The 20775-nt window shown below is 39.4% G+C and overlaps 2 protein-coding genes across 2 annotated transcripts in view; both read right to left on the reverse strand.

Annotated features, from left to right (window-relative positions):
• Positions 1–1989: 1989 nt before the first annotated feature.
• ddx5 (DEAD (Asp-Glu-Ala-Asp) box helicase 5) lies at positions 1990–9623 on the reverse strand. Its single transcript, XM_034189553.1, has 13 exons — positions 9468–9623; positions 8245–8416; positions 7980–8076; positions 7772–7905; positions 6809–6874; positions 4951–5092; positions 4711–4871; positions 4438–4610; positions 4239–4349; positions 4092–4153; positions 3950–4009; positions 2690–2911; positions 1990–2611 (listed from the first exon to the last, which is right to left on the reverse strand). Exons 1-13 carry the CDS (start codon positions 9506–9508, stop codon positions 2271–2273), a joined length of 1782 nt encoding a protein of 593 aa, XP_034045444.1. The 5' UTR covers positions 9509–9623; the 3' UTR covers positions 1990–2270.
• Positions 9624–11827: 2204 nt separating this feature from the next.
• smurf2 (SMAD specific E3 ubiquitin protein ligase 2) overlaps positions 11828–20775 on the reverse strand; it is a 157023-nt gene continuing 148075 nt past the window's right edge. The window contains exons 15-19 of the mRNA XM_034189734.1: positions 19883–20061; positions 18890–19148; positions 18605–18806; positions 13458–13533; positions 11828–13226 (exon numbers count right to left, since the gene is read on the reverse strand). Of these exons, the coding sequence (XP_034045625.1) occupies positions 13127–13226; positions 13458–13533; positions 18605–18806; positions 18890–19148; positions 19883–20061 (816 nt within the window). The 3' untranslated portion in view covers positions 11828–13126. The remainder of the gene's footprint in view (positions 13227–13457; positions 13534–18604; positions 18807–18889; positions 19149–19882; positions 20062–20775) is intronic.

A 20775-nucleotide genomic window follows, 5' to 3' on the forward strand; every position in this document is an offset into this window, starting at 1 on the left:
CTGTTACAGCACTTGCTACAGATGCGACAGAACACCTGCAGCTTTGTCTTGGAAATCTTGTCAAAACCTAATGTGTGGACTGAGCAGATCTGCTTATGTATCAGCAGGTGGCACCATTAGCTTAAATACCTTTATATTGAAATTTTCTATTAATTCAAGATTGTCAATAACAATTTCCAAACATTGTAGGATTAAGCAGATTAGTGCAGCAGATACCCGAAACAATCCTTCAAATGGTGATACAAGTACCAAATTCAGCACAGATACCCCTTGCAGAAAAAAGAAAAAAAAAGCCAATTGGCCACTTGAATTTTCATTAGGCAGCCATGTAAGGGTTAATTGAAATATTACACGGGGCTTAAAATTAAAAAATGCTCCAAACATATTGTAAACTGTACATTTGTCTGATCATAAATATTCCAAAAGGTATATTTTGGACTAAGACCTATGGGGTAAAGGGGAAAAAAAATAGCAAGAATGGTGACAAAGATCAATTTCAGTTTGTACAGGGGTCAAAAGTTGCTTCACTTTTGATAAAAAGTGGTGTAAGTTATTGGTTAATAGGATAAAATGGAATAGTTTTAACTGTGTTGAATGTTTGGTGTTCAAAGTAAACAATGTCATTGTCCATTGGATTCTATATTGTTAAATATGCAATGCTGTAACATAACTAAGCATGATATGATGCAAACTTCTCTTCTACAACCAATAATGTGCACCACTTTTTACAAAAATTGGAGCAACTTGTAGCCCCTGTACAAACTGAAATTGACCTTTCACCATTCTTGCCATTTTTTTTAAACCCCATAACATTCAATTGTCAAAACCATACCTTTTTGGAAACTTTGTAATCATAAATGTGGTATAGTTTTGAATATGATTGGAGCATTTTATAGCTTTGACCCCTGTAGAATTCAATAGACCACTACCTTCTACCTACTGAAAATTCAAGTGACCATTTTGTTTTGCTAGAGGGTAATGTCAGAAGAGTATTTGTGCCAAATTTGTAATTTGTATCACCATTTGCATTATTCCTGCCAATATTATCTGCTGCACTAGGTGAGTTCCACAGCTTCTTTTGGACTGGTTACTACTGGACAAAGCAGACAGAAGTCCCTTTGGCTACTCCCTTGTTTTTCCACACAGTCAGCACAGCAGATCAGCAATGATCTGCACGTTGAATTGGCACAAGATTTTACACCAGATGCCCTTAGTGTTGGGCGAAATGAAGCGAGGTCCGAAGCAATCGAGCAAAAGGGGGCGTACCAAATGAAGCCCCGCTTCGAGGCCTGTATCAAACCACGTGACTACAGCTAAGCGAGGCCTCGTTTCCTGAAACCACGCGACTGCTTCATTGAGCGAATCGATTCGCTGAAAAGCGCTCGAAAAATGCAGGAATCTTTTGGTGCTTGCCCGGTCCAGCGCGTGGAAGATTGACAGGTTCAATGCCTGCAGCTGGGATGCAATTTTACGGACCGTTTTAAATTGATTATGGACTTGGCAGCCCCTCTCTCCCCAAAATAGTCTATTTGAAACCACCCATTTAAAAAAAAAATGATGTCTCAAAACTTACGTCTAGGGCCTTATTTGTTTAATTCGCATAAGTTAACGAACATTCTTGGTTTATTAATTTATTGTTTCAAGTATTTATTTGAACAATTTAAGGTCAAACATCAAATCAAGGGGGTCGTCAGAGTAACTTCATCCTGTGCATTTCTTTCTCCACTTGATGGCAGTACAGCAAACCAAGCGCTGCGTGAGGCCTCGAGACATGTATCGAAACGATTGATGAGAAGCCTCGAGTCTTGAATGGGGCTTCATTTGCCCATCACTACCCTTCCTGACAGCTCCACAGGACATTGAGAAATGTGGCATGATTAAGAACTGCAAATAGAATTGTTTTACGAACCACAAACCTGGAATTGAACCAATGCCTCAGGCACCTTTACTACAAATGTGACAGCTTTAGAAAAGAAAAGACAAAAAAAAAAGTTTTGAACCTTTTATTTTAAAGATCATGCAGTGCACTTCAAGGTATGAATAGTTCAAGACTTATACCAAATACATGTCGTTACAAAGTACAAAAAACTAAGCATTACTGAGGAATGTAAGAAATTAAATAGGGAAAAAAAAAAATGCGCAACAGCACTGCAGATCAACACTTACAGGTTGTCACTTTTGTAACAGTTACAGTACAAAAGCAGAGGGGAAAACTGGATAGAGTCCTCAAAAAGCAAAAAAAAAAAAAATAAGTTAGCAAATTCAAGTGTCTACTGAGGTACAGGGTACGGCATCAGGGGTGGGGGCTTCTGTGGTGCCTGTCCCTGGGAGAAGTTGTACATAGAATGACTCCCATTCTGCATGCCAAATGACGCCATTTGGTTGGTGTTAAAGTTGGACTGTCCATTAACATTGTAACCACCTCCATTGTAGCCGTTGCTGACATTTGCCCCATAACCCACATTCTGAGAATTTGCGCCAAAGGTTTTATTTGGTCCCTTGTCAAATCCTCTGTTCTCCCTGTCTCTGAAGCTGCCACCATCACGCCTCCCAGAGGAATACCTGTCCCTGCGGTCACCTCTGTAATCTCCTCTGCCTCCTCTTGAACGACCTGAAATAAGAATTTACACTTTTGTAGCCAACTTTTTAACTCAACAGCTGCAACTTCACAGTAACTAATTAGATTTACCTCCTCTGTCTTCTGCCATTTGGATGAGTTTGGGATTTATGGCCTGGTTGGCCTCTCTGAGGACAGAGATGAGGTCATTGGCCTGCCTCATGTTGCTCTGAGTAAAGAAAGTGTAGGCGGTGCCGGTCCTTTGGCTACGTGCTGTTCTTCCAATGCGGTGGATATAATCCTCAGAGTTGTTTGGGTAGTCAAAGTTGATGACAAATTTGATATCTTCAACATCTGTAAGATTGTGTTGTTGCATGGGACAGCGCACAATGTGCACACGCACAACAATCAGAACAAGACAATTTAGTACCCAGAACAAATGGGGTGGAATATTTTGTTAAATCAATGGGGAGACTACAGTGGGAAGAGATGTGATGCACACTCCAGTCCCATGCCCAAGAATCAGAAGGCTTAGTTTTCAGAGTTTGCATTCACTAGTGTATTCCCATTGCAAACAAGTCCCATATTATGAACACTCCCACTGCAGTGCTTCCAAAACTAAAAGTTTGTGGGATGTCTAAATAATAACAGTGCACCCCCTCCCCTCTTCATGGTAAGGTTAACTCTTCCAGAACCAGTCCTTACTTCAAACTCGTTGGCAGGTCTCGACATGACTTTGAAACGCAGGCGAGGGAGGAGTGTGAGCTTGGATTTGTCCAAGTGTCCAACTAGCATGTCCCACTGTCACCAAAAGCGCCAGTAGCCATGTCATTAAGAGGTGACATATGATCGATCGGACAGACTGCTCAAACAGGTTTAGGAAGCTGCGATGTTAAGACCACCCACACTTCTAAATGACTAAGAGTACATTCCAAGTGACTACAATGGCTTGCAATCGTCACAAATATATACACATGCAAGACATTAAAAGCCAGTGTAGTTAGGCTTTGAGCAGAACCAGTTTAGGTATGTGGGTGTGAAGCAGCCCCCCCCCAAAAAGTTGCCAGAGAACAATGGGGAGAAACTGTGGCCAGCCATAAACTCTCCCTGCTTTTTGGACAGGCCTGCGTGTTATGCTGCACTTGGGCCTTGTCACCTCTGTATATCTGCGCAACTGGGAGACCCATGCCTCGCAGTCAGGACACCTCCAAGAATCCTCCTGCCCCCTCTGGAGACCTGGGCTTGTCATGCCAAGGCCCTGCCATACGGACTGCTCCTTCAGGCAGAGGGAGAAACTCAGAAAGAAGCAGAAGAGTTAAAGAAAGCAAATTCACTTTCTTTTACTTTTTAAATATCAAAGTATAAAACTGTAAAAAAAACAAAGATACCTACCTAAACCCCTGGAGGCAACATCAGTGGCAATCAGGATTGGCGCTTTTCCAAATTTGAACTCTAGGAGAAAATATCAGGTGTAATTAAAACATCCTGCAGGTTGTTCAGATTAAGTCAGTGAGTATCAAGTAAACAAACATACCGTTGAGTACCCAGTCTCTTTCCTGCTGGTTTTTATCTCCATGGATACCCATAGCCGGCCATCTAACAGGGCAACAGTTAAATGTCACTTGAGAAAAGCACTTTAAATTAACTATGCTACAAGCCATTGTCCATCTTTAATACACACCCATCTTTCCTCATCCTCCTGGTCAGGTCATCACATCGCCTTTTTGTCTCCACAAAGATGATAGTCTTATTCTCTTTCTCACTCATAATTTCCTCAAGGAGGCGTATTAGTCTAGATATTAGAAGAGGGGGTAAAGCCACCTGAAGCAACATCCAAAAACAAGCTGAAACAGTTTAAGACCATATACAGCAGTACTCACTTATCTTCCTTCTCTCCATCACCACATACATCAACGATCTGAAGAATGTTGTGGTTGGCGCTAAGCTGAAGTGCCCCAATATTGATTTGGACGTACTCCTTCAAGAAGTCCTCTGCCAGCTGACGGACTTCTTTAGGCCAGGTGGCACTCCACATGAGTGTCTGACGGTCAGGCTACAGAACAGTTAAAGCAATCATCATGTAATTTATCCATGTGCTTAAAGTTGCTTAATTCAAATAATTAAAAGTGTCATTGACCCCTCAAAGCACTTACTCTGATTTGGTCAACAATTTTCCGAATCTGTGGTTCAAAGCCCATGTCCAGCATTCTGTCAGCCTCATCCAACACAAGGTAAGTGCAACGACGAAGGTTAGTCTTTCCTGCCTCAAGGAAGTCGATGAGCCTTCCCGGAGTGGCAATGCAAATCTCGACACCTTTAACAAGTTACAATAATTAAGTACACAATGTGTAGCATGCTCAAAGCAATACAAAAATGATCAAGGGCCTTCATACCCCTTTCCAGGTCACGAAGCTGAGGTCCTTTGGGAGCTCCTCCATAGATGCAGGTGGACTTCAGGCGAGAAGCTCTGCCATATTCTGCAGCCACCTGCTGCACCTGCTGTGCCAACTCACGGGTTGGAGCCAGGACAAGACACTAGTGACAAAATTAAGGCACAGTACAAATGAGGCTTGAACGATCCACATCTTCTCCACTTCAGAGCCAATTCCTTTATTTGAATATCTGTTGATTCCGTTACCAGAGCTCTGTTTTATTATTAATGTTGATTTATGAGAATACTTGTATCCCCAGTTACAATTCAATATAAAAGGTACATCCAAGGTTGGGTAAGATTACTTTGAAATGTAATCCAAAAATAATCAAAATGTATGTACATACATGTATTCTTTCAAAGTAATACTACCCAACCTTGAGTACATCTAAGCTCCAAGAAAGATTTTATGTTTTGGCAAAAGATTCAAGTACTTTTATTTATTCATTGTTGGGTCAGCAGCTGAAGTTTCATCTCTTCAACACCAGATGGCACACCTGCCCCACGTACATGTACATTTTTCAGAACTGCCTTTTAAAAAAAGAAGAAACAACCAAAAAAATAAATAAATAAAAGTTCTTAATTTGCTCATTTGGAATCAGTCTGCACCAATTGTCGCACCCTTCCGGCTGGCTCCTTGATTGTTCTTTTATGTGACGCTTTTTCTGTACTGTAGGTTGCGACAGAGCTTCCGCCTCTGTATAATGCAAACATTGCTGTCTTGTTTTGCAGTATTTAGTGTAAAATACAGATGAGTTGGACAGGCACAGGATGGCTTAATGTTCACCTGCTAGCTGGAAGGGATTTCCATTACTTCACATCTCACTGAGACGCCTCCCTTCAGGAAATCTATTTTGCAGCCAGCTGTAGAGCATCCAGGATAGTGTAGGCTGATTTGTCATGAAATATAAATTTGTGCATGTGCAGTAGAAGCAAAAACTCACCTGAGTCTGTTAGAATGTGATTAAAAAATAGGGTGCAATCTTTGATTGCAATAAAACACAAACTAATTGTTTTCAGATTTTTTATTCTGTCTCAGTTGACGTGTACCTACAATAAAAGCCTCTTCATTCTGTGTAGGTGGCAAAACTTGGCCTAATCAACAAATACTTACTTGCCTCACTGTATATTAACCACCATGGCAGTCTTCATCTAGTAAGTCAAAAACTGGATTTCAGACTTTGCTTTGTCAACTGAGCAGCAAATAGCGTGGCAACCCGTGGGGAACCACAGGCTATAGATTGGGTAGCGTTTATAAAATAACGAGCTGGAATGGTGTGCAAGTCCAGAATGTTTTTACAACCTTAGACCTCAACATTTTTTTTTAGAACTCAACCCTTTTATACCCTGTTAATTATGCAATGTAAAACCTGTATTTAGATACTTTGTAATTATAGGTTTTATATTAGCAAACATATTGCACTATTGCCAAACAGAGGCCATTTTAGACCCTTAGAATGAAAAAAAAAAATTTCACCCTAATTTTTAAGCTTATGATACATTCTTTCAAAATAGAGTTCTTGCTTTTACCACAAAAAGCAAGGAAAAAAAATTACAAATGATCCTACACTAGCAGGGACTCCCTTTTGGAGACTTTTCGGCAGGAAACAGAAGATGTGGCTCTTGGATAGGAAAGGTCTGCAGGTTGGATTGGAATTTTCCGATCCACGAATTGCGTTTGTATCAGAACCTGATACAAATATTGGATCGGCCCCATCCCTAGTACAAGTTATAAAAGTCAAGCAGCATTCAGAGACTACATGCCTCCAAAAAGGAGGAAACTTCCAGCATGAGCTTTTCCTGACAATTAGTTCACTTACAATGGGACCATCTCCGCGTTCCAGGAATGGCTGGTGGTTGATGTGAACAATTCCAGGCAACAAATACTGTAGCAAAACAGATTACAAAAACAATTTGAATACAGTCACAGCCTCAATGCAGATGTATGCAGCACATACGAGGTCTGTTAGAAAACTATCCGACCTTTTTATTTTTTTCAAAAACTATATGGAATTGAATAATCATCGGCACATTCCACTGTTAAAGGAGATTTTGTAATGAAAGACGTGCCGAGGGATTCGCGCGTCGGGACGGAGCTGCATTGGCGCGCAACAAAAAACACCTCCGTGTTGGAAACCATTCGTAAGATTCAGACGGCTTTCGGTGGCTTATCAGTTGAGTGAGTATCCAAGAAATTGTGTGACAGCTGGGCATGTTCCAACTTGTCCTGTGAGACTTCCAACACGGACTTGCTTTTGTTCTCCGCCACTGCGGCTCCATCCAGACGCGCGAATCCCTCCGCACGTCTTTCACTACAAAATCTCCTTTAACAGTGGAATGTGCCAATCGCGACCTCTTCTGAAACTTCTCTGCTAGTCACACGACGTCCTGGACCAACAGAACCTTCACTTTGGAAATGATCTGGTCGTTCAAGCCTGTCGATGGCCGCTCGGCGCATTGTGCGCCGTCATTAAACCAGCTGAACCACTCCTTAATCTGTGTTATGTCCATAGAATCTTCAGCGAAAGCCACCTGAATTTTTCAAATGGTGTCCACCTGGATGTCCCTCACAGTTTCTGAAAAATTTTTGATGAAGCAAAGCGCCAGTCTCTGAGCCATTTTCCTGACAATAAAAAAATCCGATGAGGGGGGTGGACCAGTGCTCGCTCAAAGCCTGCCCACAGGATTCAAATCCATATAGTTTTTGACAAAAAATAAAAAGGTCGGATAGTTTTCTAACAGACCTCTTAGTTATGGAGATTTGCTCATCACTAACAACTCACAGAAAGCGTCTTTCCAGATCCAGTCTGTGCAATGCCAACCATATCTTTACCACTGAGAGCAACAGGCCAGCCCTGAGCTTGGATGGGCGTAGGTTCAGTCCAGTTCTGTTTGTTGATCACATCTATCACATAAGCTAGGGGAAAAGATTGGAAAGTTAATGTTGCGTACAGTGAATTATTTTAAGGTTGTCCAATCTCGTAAACTTACAAGGAAAGTTTGCTTCATAGAACTTCATGATTGGGTTTGGGCAGTCCCGTCCCTTCACTGTAATAGTTCTGGCCCTCCTGTACTGCTCAATCTCTTGCTGCAAAACAAAGATTCAATCAAAAAAAGTGAGCCACACACAAGGTTCAAATTCTTGCAAGTGCACAACTCAGCAAATGGTGTTTAATTTGGGAAAGTTGAATCAATGACTTTCTTGCAACATTAAGTACATCAGCAAGTCAGGCACTGTAGACACAGGACCACATACCATTGACCTCCGGGCAACATCTGGGTGCTGTTGGTAGAAGTTCTTCTCAAATTTGGGGAGTTCATTGAGGTTCCAGTGTTTTTTCCGCAGCCGCTCACCAGGGTTGCCAAACTTTCCCCCTCCTCCTCCACCACCACGGTTGCCACCAAAGCGAGGAGGGCCACCACCATAGCTACAAAACCAGGTGGTGTCATTTGCAAATATTAATTAAAAAACAAACAAAAAAAACTGACAGTTTCAGCTTGAAAACTACTGGGCTAGAGTGGCTAATAAACTCACAGCTTATAGTGAAGTCACCCCACTCTAGTAACAATATTCCCATTCTGATATGTTCATGTAATAAATTTATATATACACCCACAAGTAACATAATACATTGTTCTTAAGTTTTGTTAGTGAGATGATGTTTTAAAGGTAGGGGAATGTAATTGTCAAGTAAAAAGCCCATTGATGAAAGAAGCAGGGACCACTGCCCAGTTCTATATATTACACTGGCAGGTCCCCAACTTTTATTTACGCAATCATAAAAAAAAAAAAAAAAAAAAGCTGGAGTTGGGTGACGTCACCTGGATTGGGAGACGTCGCAGTGGGGTGACTTCACTCGACATACCTAAACTCATTGCTCAGTCAATCGCGTAATAAACATAAGTTTACTTTCTCAGCCAACTTGAAGGAATGACCAGCTCTCTTTTGAGTTTAATAGAGCCGAATAGTGCGAGCTAATCCGTCGAGATGTTTTCGGCCCGGACAGAAACAATAGAAACACTTGCCGGCATTTTGTTTCCGCTGCCACGACGCCACATGGCTGAAAGCCGGCTAGCCATCTGATTAGCAACATTAGCCGCTACTGACATAAAATCACATGGTACGACCTTCCAACAAACAAGCTACCGTTGTTAAAAAAAAAATTATAAATACATATTAAAGGTTACACAAAATAAATACCGCAATAGTGACGTCAGCCTTAATGGGTTAGCTAACATACCGGCACCGGAACACGAGGCCAAAGGAGGCCTGTGAAACCAAAGACAAAAAGAAACTTAAAGTTTTGCACTTTAATTAGACGACTAAGGTATCAAATATAAGTAATATCATGTACGACGATTTTTATAACATAATGCGACTTTATTCCGCAATAAGCGTCGTGGTAATTTTCCATGGCCTTGTCAGCCCTAAGAATAACACCCCCAAAAAAGAGGTCCGTCCATAAAATAATTACTTACCCTCTGTCTCTACCACGATCTCTATCAGAGTAGCCAGGCATATTGCAAACAAACTATACAAATTAAAAACTATATTACAAAGCGACCAGCACTTTATCTGCAACTCTGACCGACATAGAACTGAAATGCCGGTAACCAGAAAACGAGGTCCGGTTTATGTAACGAGTGATGACTTCACTGACATATTCATCCGCGATGCATGTTTTTCCATCGTCCTTTCATGTTTGTTCGGCTCTGTGCTTTGAGCGATCCGTGACTACAAATTTTAAATCTATATTTGGTTAATACTCCCAATATACATTAGTTACCCAACGTTTAAGAAAGGAGAAAAACAGTCAAAAGACTGCAAAATGGTGCTCGGGTGCATACTTGCGTCGAATAGAACACGAAAAGAAGATGCCATATTCGATTATATATAAATATATATAAAAAATTTAACCTCATACATCTTTATGAGTTAAGAGTGAAAAAACGGCAAACCGCCTTTGGTTTGTGGTGTCTCTACTTTGGAATGTTAGCGTAGGTATACATGTGCGACACCAAAACTGGTAATCAGGCTTCTGACGCTACTTCCGACGTTGCTACGATAAATGACGTCAACAGCACCAACCCAGTTTATTATCCCTTTAAATGCAGCAATCAACATGTGACCGTAGTTAGACGTTCATCTTTAATTCAAAGAGTTTAACAATCTATTTATGAATTAAAGTCATTTTACAGCCAGGGTTTTTTTTTCTTTTTTTAGATACATGAACATTTTCAAGTCACTGAATATGTCTTGAATGTCATTTATACAATATATATATATACGCCGGATGCCCAACTCCACATTACATGGAGAAATGTGGCAGGGGTGGGATTTGAACCCGGAACCTTCTAACATTGAAACCAAGCGCATTAACCACTTGGCCACCACCCCTGCTTATATACATACAATATATACATACACACATACACAGACATACATACGAGTACGTGTGTGTATATATGTGTGTGAACTGGGTTTATAATGGATGCAAATCTTAAAACGATTAAAGCAATATTCTTGAATTAAAACCCCTGAATTAAAACTGAACGTTTCCACTTTAAGCTCACTGATTTTCATTTAAATCCCATTGTGGTGGTGTAGAGGCAAATTTACCAAACCTCCATCACCATTCAAATATTATGTACCTGACCACAGATATGCTCAAAAAGCTTTATGACACTCCAAACAACTGCTCAAAAGAAAAGAGAGATGGGACTTATATCCATACAAGGCCTTAGATTGTTAGACAAAGGCAAGTTTAATAGAACTAATTACACACAAAAATAGAATACTCTTACAAAATGATAGTGTTAACATTGATTAAATTGCATCAGTCAGCTATGAGATATAGTTCTGCGAGTGGATCATGCTATTAAAAAAAGCTGCATCCCAATTTTGACTTGTTTAATAAAAAGTTCACGACTTCAATGACATGCAGCTACAGGGTAATGCTGAGTCTTGTGTGGAAACGGTGAGTTGGGCGATCAGCTTGTGCACTGAACATGTAGTTGAACGAGTATCTGGTGTACTGCAGAAGTCACCATCAAATACATACTGTGTGGAAACTTTTTACAATTGTGTGCAACTCTATTTGTTCCTATTTCAAGAAAATCTTTTTCTTCTTAAGTTAAAGATAAATATTAGGTTGGTTGATCCACTTATTATGTGAACAATATCTTATTACTGTACAAAGCACCATCTGAGGACAATTTTCACCTTGCATACACTTGTCTACAAAAAAGAAGAAGAGAAAAAAGAACAGAAATGAACAATTCCTTTTTTATTTAAAGTGTATGCAATGTTAAGAACAGTCCATGGTCATAGATTGCTAGACAGGCAGCATTTTTTTTAGAGAAAACATTCAACATTTTGATATTAAAATTGTAGAAAACAATCCCCTTTTCTCAAAAAAAAAGAAAAAAAAAAGAAAAAAGAAAGAAAGAAAACAAAAACAAACAAACAAAAAACATGACTTAAGAGGATTATGTTCACTATCATTCAAATGTAGATGATGGTCTGTTGGGGGGAAATCGCACGTGACAAGACTGTTCAATAAAAACCCAACAAATGTACACTAAGTGTCAGAATTCTCATCAGCTGTCAAATTAAGACATCACAAATTCGATATGACATCTCCTGAGTATGTGGCAACTGAATGATGAATGCAAAATGCTTTGTGGCCACAGACAAATATGATGAGCAGGGTATTGTAGACTACAAGCAGTCGTATGTCAGTAAGTAAGGTTGCTAATTTTAGACAAATGCTATTTGTTATTTAGCATGATATGGCAAGAAAACAGCAAAAAAAAAAAAAAAAAAAAAAAATTTTTTTGGAAGCAAAGCAAAAATGACTTGCTTCACTCTGGATCATAATGACTTTTGGATACTGAACACAACAATACCATAAGAAATGGTAACTTTCTTGATAGTGATGATAATACAGAATAATACAGCTTAGCTACAAATAATCAACTATTTAATAATTTAAACAAGGAAACAGAAAAGGAGCATGTCACCACATGTAGCATCAGGGTGAACTCAGTAGAATTTAAAGGGTCTGCTCAATATTTGCAATGACTCATTCATTCAAGATGATTATGGCACTCGGGAGTATGTTTAAGATTTTTCTGCCCTTAAGACGAACCTCTCCTTGTACAGCACGAGAGATTAAGTCAAAAAAGTTAAACCACAGCATTCTTACACAAGTCAGTCAAGCTTAAATCTGTATTCATCTTTTATAATTTAAACAGTAACAACATTTAAAAGACTACATTTTTACGAAACAATGGAAAGGGGGTTTCTGAAATAAACTAATAAATTATATATATATATTATATATAATTTTATTGTTTCTTTTTTCAAAATTTTCCATGATATAAAAATAACACATTTCAAGCTATTTGTTCATTTTCAAACAAAAACTCACGGTCAAAATGTGGTGAAATAGGTGTCTGGGAATGCAGCGCTAATTGCTGGGCAGCGACCCCACTGCTGTCTTTGGAGAGGGTTGTAAACAGTCTGCTTAATTCAGAACGCAGTCTCGAGTTCTGCCTTTTGATCTGCATCCCTGGTTTTACGACCTTGGCATTGTCGAACGCTGAGGTATCACTCAAACCTCAAGCATGCAATGTCCAAATTTAGTGTTTCGGAGTGGTGTCAACCATGACTAAGCCTGCAAACCGGCCTTGCTAATGTGGTTTATGCTTATAGAGTTGACAGACCTTGTGTTCTGCTTGGTAAGAAATGCTACATGGAACACAGATTTTTATTTTTTAATGCTAAAATTAAGTTACACACACACGCGCGCACACACAAGAGCCGGCAATTTTTTCTGGTTCTACAAGTTAGTAAATAGTCTGAGTTATTAGCAGCTGAAGAGATCCTTTTTAATGATTAAAAAAAGAAAAACAACAACAAAGGGGTGGAGGGTATAAAAAAACAGTCAGATGATATTATCTGGTTTTCTCTGTCCACCTCCATTAGTCTGGCCACATGTCTCTGGGAAGTGTGAGCATCCCAACTGGAGACTGGAGATGAGCCCCAAAATGCCGTGCTTTGCTGAGTAAGGGGGGTGTCCCCGGCCAAACTTTGTTGATTCTGGTTGCTGTCGAGTTCTGCCTGCACAAGTGGCTCACTCCACAGCAAAACCACACGTCTCCTCGATGGCAGTGAGCAACTTGTCATACAGTTTATCATACTGCTCATAGGGAGGAATGTCGATCCGATTGAAACTGGAAAAGCAGAAGGCGCAAAGAGAATTTCAGCATCACAGGCTCCTGCACACCAGGAAAATGCTAAACACACGATTCCTCTACAGCAAAAAGTAAAAAAGTGAATGAATACAATTAAGCCATTAGCAAACGCTTTGTCGTGACACAAAATAGTATTATTTCATCTCATAGGAAGGCAGGAAGGAATATGAAGTATAAAAACATTTTATAAAGTATATAAGGTTTCCTCACCAGGTGTGGGCTTTGGGCAGGTTGTTGGTGCTGGCATCAATCTGGTGGATGGTAAAGAGTCGCGGACCAGCAGCACCTGCAAAAAACATAAAGTTTAGTTAATGTTTGCTTTACAGTGAAAATAAGTAATAAACTAGTGTGTTGCCGTGGGGATCCACAGCCTCTAGATTGGGTAGTGTATATAAAATAGGTAGCTGACATTTGCAAAATTTGTAAAATGAGTTGGAATGGTGTGTGAGTCCAGAATGTTTACACCTCAAGTTTTTAGAAGAAGAATTCAACCCTTTTATTTCCTGTTAATGATGTAATTTTTTAATAGTAATTTACTGTCTGTGACAGACTGGTGTCCTGTCCTGGGTGTACCCTGCCTCGTGCTCTATGACTGCTGGGATAGGCTCCCCGCAACCCTTGATTGGACTACGCGGTTGAAGATGAGTGTGTGTGTGTGTGTGTGTGTGCAATTTACTGTCTTAATGTATTTCTAAATTGTTTGGGTTCTTGTTATCATATACATGTATTTATAAATTGTTTGGGTTCTTGTTATCATATACACACTATTACTATTATATTTTATTTTTACTTCTATTTTGTCATTTGTTTTTTAAATGAACCACAATGGAAATAAGTGTTTTCACTTTCTTATGTCATCCATGTATTTTTAACATATTTATAATTATGTACTTCCATTGAACTTACTAAATAAAATCATGCACTCACACACACACTTTTAATATATAGATGATTTTCTGCCCCCTGTTGGATTGGTGTATGAGCCCAGAATTTAATTATCAATGTCCACTGTTCAGTGTGGTTACCTAATATCTGCAGTTTCTACAAAAATATTGTTCTGTTTTGGCGGCGTTCATCCTTGACTCAAAATACACAAGCATATGAAACAGCACGTGAGCTCTCCCCAGTTTGTCCGTGTTCAAAATTGCACATGCGCACCTATGCACACACTTATATTTTCACACCCACAGAGATGGTGGCAGAAGACATCAAACGCAATACACTTTTCACTTTTCATGGTAACGGCAACATGACTCTTAACTAAACTGACTAAACCAACTGAACTGCAAAAACACAATAAATTAATAACACTAACAACATTATTAAACTAACATGAACCACAATCACAACATTTAAAACCCTGAACTCTCATGGTGCATTGCAGCACAACGTCCATTTTCACTGTTTTTAGTTAATATCACTAATTTCTCCAAAAAATATTAGTCCTATCAACTTTCTGTTTTTGCAGCATTCATCCTTGACCCCAAATACATAAGCATACCAAATTGCAAATGTTAGCTCTCCCCAGTTTCTCCATTATCTAAGCCATACTCACACACACATACACACACACACAGAGGCCACTTGGCTATTATAATATAGGTAAACATAAAAATGAGTGCGAGAGAGTACTATTTATTGTAATAGGGCATCGCAGCCTAGTTTAAACCCCTACATGATATCGCGGGATTTGACCACATATGGGGACAGCCGGCACAAACACAGCAGAGAATCCCAGGGTGGAGTGTGGGAGTTTCAACACAAACCATTCAGCCTGGTTTGGTAAAGTTAAAAGCGTACTCGCTGTCATCTAGCAGACCTGCCGGTTTAAGATGTGCTGGTTTAAAATGGTTTCTGCTGAAACCTCCATCCTCCGAATGGTTTGTGCTGACACTCCCAAACTCCGCCCGGGGATTAGCCTCTTCCCACAAACAGCGTCAATTCTAATGGGAAAGTGGTGTACTGTTTTGTTTTCAGCTGCAATCACCAAAGCAGTCGCAAGAAGTACAGATTTTGTATCCCAGTGGAGAAGGGAAGGCAAGGCAAATGAGAGACTTGGTAAGTGTTAGCCTACACAGCTAGCTGCCTTCTCTCTGCCTCGACACGTTTGAGCTCCAGGTCAAACTGCAACACATGTCCACTTTCCACCGCATCATTACTTTTTCTTTGCATTTTCACTTTGTTTGCATGTAATTTGCCCAAAAAGTCAGACAAAGTGCTGTGTTTCTGTCCCGGTGAGTAGAGAAATTACATCATATGCGTCATATTTTACTCCTTTAGCATCTGCCCTCAAACGAGACCGCACTGCCCAATTGATGACACACTTTTGACAAGTATTAAGATGTACTGAAAATGTGGAAAAAAAATCTGACTGTGGTGTGACTGACATTTTGTCATTTGGGGTTCTTTCGCCTCTAATGACATTTTGGAGGAGGAATGATGACGAAGCTTCACAAAATGTAGAAAAAAAGTGCCTGAATGTGAAAATGGGAGAGCAGAGGATGAGTGCTTGATGCTTTTTTCTGAGCACCAATTTCTGCCAGACTGATCTCCATGAAGCACTGCACTATGTGCAGACTCAGGGTTCATCTTAGGTCAGAGGAAACCTGACAGTCACACACAGTCTAGACTGTTACAGTTTTTTTCTGAGGGCCTGCAAATAAAAAAACACAACACAGCAGCATAAAACCCTGCAGTCATGTACCACTGATCACAATCCCCATGGCTGTGTACAGGCTTTATCACTCAATTCTCATTTTGGTAACGTGCAGTTAGTAACTTTTTAAGTCCACCCGCCTAATGAAAAGCCACACATGCACAGATCCAACAAAAACTACAATCACTCAGCAACCATAAGCATAAAAAAATAAATAATTAAATATTATTTTATATGCAAGTGTCAAATAATGGAAATGAATCACAAATCAACATGTGGGTGAGAGGTGAGCAGGTTGCAATGTCACAGACTAAAAATGTATCATATGTGGGACACTTACACTCATCTTCAGCCTCTTACACCAATTAAAGGTCACGGGTGGATGAGGCAGGGTACACCCTGGACAGGACACTAGTCTGTCGCAGGGCCACATATAGACAAACAAACACATTCACACCCGCATGCACACCTACAAACAATTTTTAAAGTTTCCAATCCACCTAACAAGCATGTCTTTGGATGTGGGAGGAAGGAATCGAAAATAATGTTTTCACTATCGGATTATCTTTTTAGATAACTTTAAAAACCATTATCGGACCAATTATCTTCCGATTAATTTCTGCCCGATAACTTTTAGACCGATAAACAAACTTGAACAGTGATAAGCATTTTTAAAATTTAAAAAAAGTTCAGCACCTACCTGTTAAAAGTTTTATAACAGATGGACAGTTATACCCACTGCTAACAGAAGAGAGCTGCTTCTATGAAAAGCATCTCTATCCTCTGTAAACAAAGGAGAAACGGCCCAAAAAAAAAAGAAACTTCCTTTAACACCATACCAATATACTGGCAATATCACCTAAGTCATCCAGAGGGATACATTTTTAACTTATGGTTCAAATTTTAACCAAACTAATTTTGGATAAGTTATTTAAAATTATTGTCATGTCTGAAGTTTTATAAAGTGAAAATATCAGATATATGTTTTAGTTTTAAAGTAATGTGCTAATTTTTAAGGTTTTGTGAGCACATGCTGTGCCCAGTGCATTATGGGTAGGATGATGTAATCTCAGTACATTCACGACAGGACAAATGCATTTCAGACACTCTGTTCAGGCTCCACGGACAACAGCATTAAACTCTAGTGCCTAAAACTCTTGTGAATATATTCTCTGGGTTTATAGACGTTGTTATTGTATTTGCGTTTGTTAAATTCCATGCATTTTAAATGTAGCAGACAGGGATTATCTGGAATTTTGTTTTCAAAGCCTCTACTGCCATCTACTGGCCAGTAGTGTTCATGGCAGTAGTCACCCTAAGTACTAAGCATCTGGGAACCAGTAGATGGCAGTGTTGTATTTGTTTTGACCCCGGTTATATCAGATGATTGTCAAATCAACTTTTTGGCTTTGCAAATGGCTTTTTTTTTTTTTTTTAACAAATGAAGTTTAAAAACAAAACAAAACAACAGCAAAAAAAAAAAAAAAAAATAATAACATTACAAGACAGCTCTGCAGTGTTTGCACAGGCACAGTGCGAGCGGTTGGATGCTTGTAGCTTTTCAGCATGAGGATAACCTCACGACGGCCGACCAGAATAACAGGTTTGATTTTCATTCGACCATACGATCGCGATCAGGAGGTGGTCGTGAGATGTTAAAGCTTGTTACTCCAAGACTACACGATGCAGGACGCGCGATTAACCTGAAACTCGGTCCAAAAATTCCTGCATGAAAAATCATCTTGCACAGTGTAAAGCACGTTTTACAACATCATAAAACGTGCGCACATTCTCTCCACATGCAAAACATTTTGCAATGACACTTCCAGGGCTCCGTAAAAATGCCTGTTTTTACAAATAAAAAAATGAACACCAACACACGAGAGACGTCACATTACGTGTTGGTTTACATAATGAATGACTGAACCAATCAGTGTTTAGCAGAGGCACTTTTACCCAGAATCCTTTGCGATTTGTCTGTGTTTGTTACTAAACCTCAGAATTAGTGCATTATTCAACATTAAAAGATATATGCTATATTTTAACTTTGTACAAATGACAGAATTGACATTAATGGAGATATTCTATCGGTATTAATGTTATTTATAAATCAAAACCATAAGTCAGCATGACTTTATTTTCAAGACCTCCGCCTGACCGGAGTGTTGCAATTGATTGTGCCTTTGTGTTGGGAGCTCTGTAGTAAACAAGAGCTTCCAGCAGGGGCAGAATGTTCAAAGACAAAAGTGTGGTCTCAGTGTGTGGGTCTGTTGTTACTTTTAATATTAGTAGAAGTTATTGTGGCATTAAAACTTAAATTCGTTTAAATGTACCAGAGACAATATTGGAATTTATCTGTTATCGGTTATCTGTAACTTCCGATACATTTTTGGGTGGTTTATTGTTTTATCTTAATCGAAGATAACTTTTCAGTTATCTGATTATCTGTTATCGAAGTTAATTTTTTTGGTTATCTGTGCCCACCACTGCTACTAACCACTATGCTGCCCCATATGTGCAATAACACATGAAAATAGCCCAAAAGTGATTAAGAGGCAAAAGTTTGGCTTCTATTTTACAGTCTGAAAGTAAAAAATAGCATAAATAAAAAAAACCTGGTCCATTTCGTTCTGTATTTTGACCTTTTAACTGTATAATTCTGTTAGTAAGCATATGGAGATATATGCTGGGGTATCATTACCTTGGAGAGCCTTAAAACCTTGCAAAGGAACCCTGGAGGAGCCCGTGACAAACTGCAACAGCCGGGCTCGACGCTCCTCATCAAAGGACTCCACAGCTTTCCAGAACCACTTGACAATATTACTATCTGGGGTGCAGTGCTTGAGCCGCGTGTTGGACTTCCAGTCATTGATGTCGATTTTTCCCAGGCCGCATACAATCAGCTGGAGGCAGAAGAAAGAAACAGATGTGTGAGAGATGCTGAGTATGATGTTAAGTATGACCTCTAAATGAGAAATAGAAGTACCTCAAGCTCCTTTTCATCAAACGCTTTGAGCAGGTGTTGAGGGATGACTTCATTAAAGCCTTTTTGGAGAGCCAGGAATTGGGCCTCTATGCCCCGCAGAAAACGCCAGTTGACATAGAGACGGACATATTCTTTCTTGGTATCCTGGGTGACTGGGATGCTCTTCCCATTGGGCTTGAGCTCATGCTGGATGATCTCTCCATAAGCATTGTGTTCTACACAGAAAGTATGGTCCAGCACACCTGTGATGTCATTGTCCCTGAGGGGAGAGTGATATCTGATTTACTATTAAATGTCAAAAACATGCTTTTGCAAAGTGATCATTGAGGGAAAAAAGCAAAGCACACCCTGCCCATCTCACCACGTTTGATTTTTTTTATGTTAATTGTCTTTCAACCTCACAAAGTAAGGAGAAAATGGGTTTTAATAGTGAGTTGAGGTTTGATGAATGTATCAAGATGATGAAAGCCACTTTGGTAGAGTCAAAAACATATGTACATATAGCCAGACTGAAGACATGCTGGGAATGAATGAGGTAAAAATTATTCAAACCCATAGGGGGCACTATCTTCATAAAGTAAGAGATGGCTCTGAGGTTGGATAATTTACAAAAGTTCCAGTTGGAAAACTGTAAGATGTAACTTTAAATTGATTTGAAATTATTTACTTCAGTATATAAAACATTCCTCTAGAAATAAAAGGGAAAAGGACCAGGGGAACACTGAAACAGATGGATGGAATACATAGAGAGTAAAGGCAGATTTGAAAGAAAAGGAGCTGAGTGAAGATCAGGTTCAGGACAAGGCTCTGCAGGAGAAGATGAGCAGACAAAAGGCAGAAGAAGAGCGCGAGTGAAACAAACGGCACTGCAAGCACAACATTATAAAAGGTCAGACATTCCAATTCAGGCAAACACACATATGAAGATTTGCTTGTCTTCTTGGCTCAGAAATATCAATAAAGAGTCTTTTGTGAAAAGTGTCATCTACATACAAGATCCAGACAAGGCTGTTGTGCAGGTCAGGATCAACTGACTCCATGTCATCCAAAGTGATGGGTTTCCCCAGGAGCTGTTTGTAGAAGGGCAGAGTGAAGCCTCCGTCGATATAGTGGCCATGAAACACGGCCATACCCATGATACGACCCACAAAGTGGAAGTACGACAAGTGTTCCTGCAGGGAAACATAAAGAGCTGTTTTAGTGGCTTAAATTTTCTGCCAAATTATATACATTAAAACAGATACACCTCTCAGACATAAATTTATTTCATAATGCCCCAGATTTCAAGCCTTATTGAATAACCTGTGAATAATTATTTTCACGATTGATCGATTCATCACTTTAAAGATTTAAAATGTCAGAAAAGAGAAAAAGAATCCCACCAGTTCTCAATGCCCTAAAGACACTTTTACAATTTTCCAATGCAGTCGAAAACAATTTGGTGTAGCGATAGTCAATAAGGATTATTCTCATACAAATTTCACTTCAATATCTTGGTTGCTATTGAAGTAATTGTGCTGGAGGCAGAACTTTTCAACTGAGCCTTGTAGAACAGTTTAACACCAGTTAAAAACAGCTAACATCTGGTTTGGACAGGTTTAATCCCCATTTACAGTGTCATGAATGGTTTATACTTGATACAGAACAGCTTAACTAACACCAGTGAAAACTGATAAAATCTTTAATTTTGTGAAAAATACATTTTTCTGTTGCTTTCTGTAGGCTTTCTTTTGATTGAAGTCATTAAAACTAGGTTAAAATGTGTTACTATCCAGTTTAAATCAGTGTAGACAATGTCTGCCACAGCAGTTTAAGCCTGCTCATTGAGGTCAAACTAAATGCAGTTAAAAAAAAAGATTACATTATAATTCCCTTACATTCAGGCA

Source organism: Thalassophryne amazonica, chromosome 16, assembly GCF_902500255.1.
Source record: "Thalassophryne amazonica chromosome 16, fThaAma1.1, whole genome shotgun sequence".
NCBI lineage: Eukaryota > Metazoa > Chordata > Actinopteri > Batrachoidiformes > Batrachoididae > Thalassophryne > Thalassophryne amazonica.

Bases quoted from the DNA above. Each gene is read 5' to 3' on its own strand.
- ddx5 (XM_034189553.1), bottom strand. From the start codon at position 9,508: ATGCCTGGCTACTCTGATAGAGATCGTGGTAGAGACAGAGG. The intron at 6,875-7,771 runs GTGAGTTGTTAG...GTTTTGCTACAG, and splicing joins GATCTGGAAAGACGCTTTCT to TATTTGTTGCCTGGAATTGT. The intron at 4,010-4,091 runs GTATGTTTGTTT...ATTTTCTCCTAG, and splicing joins AAGAGACTGGGTACTCAACG to AGTTCAAATTTGGAAAAGCG.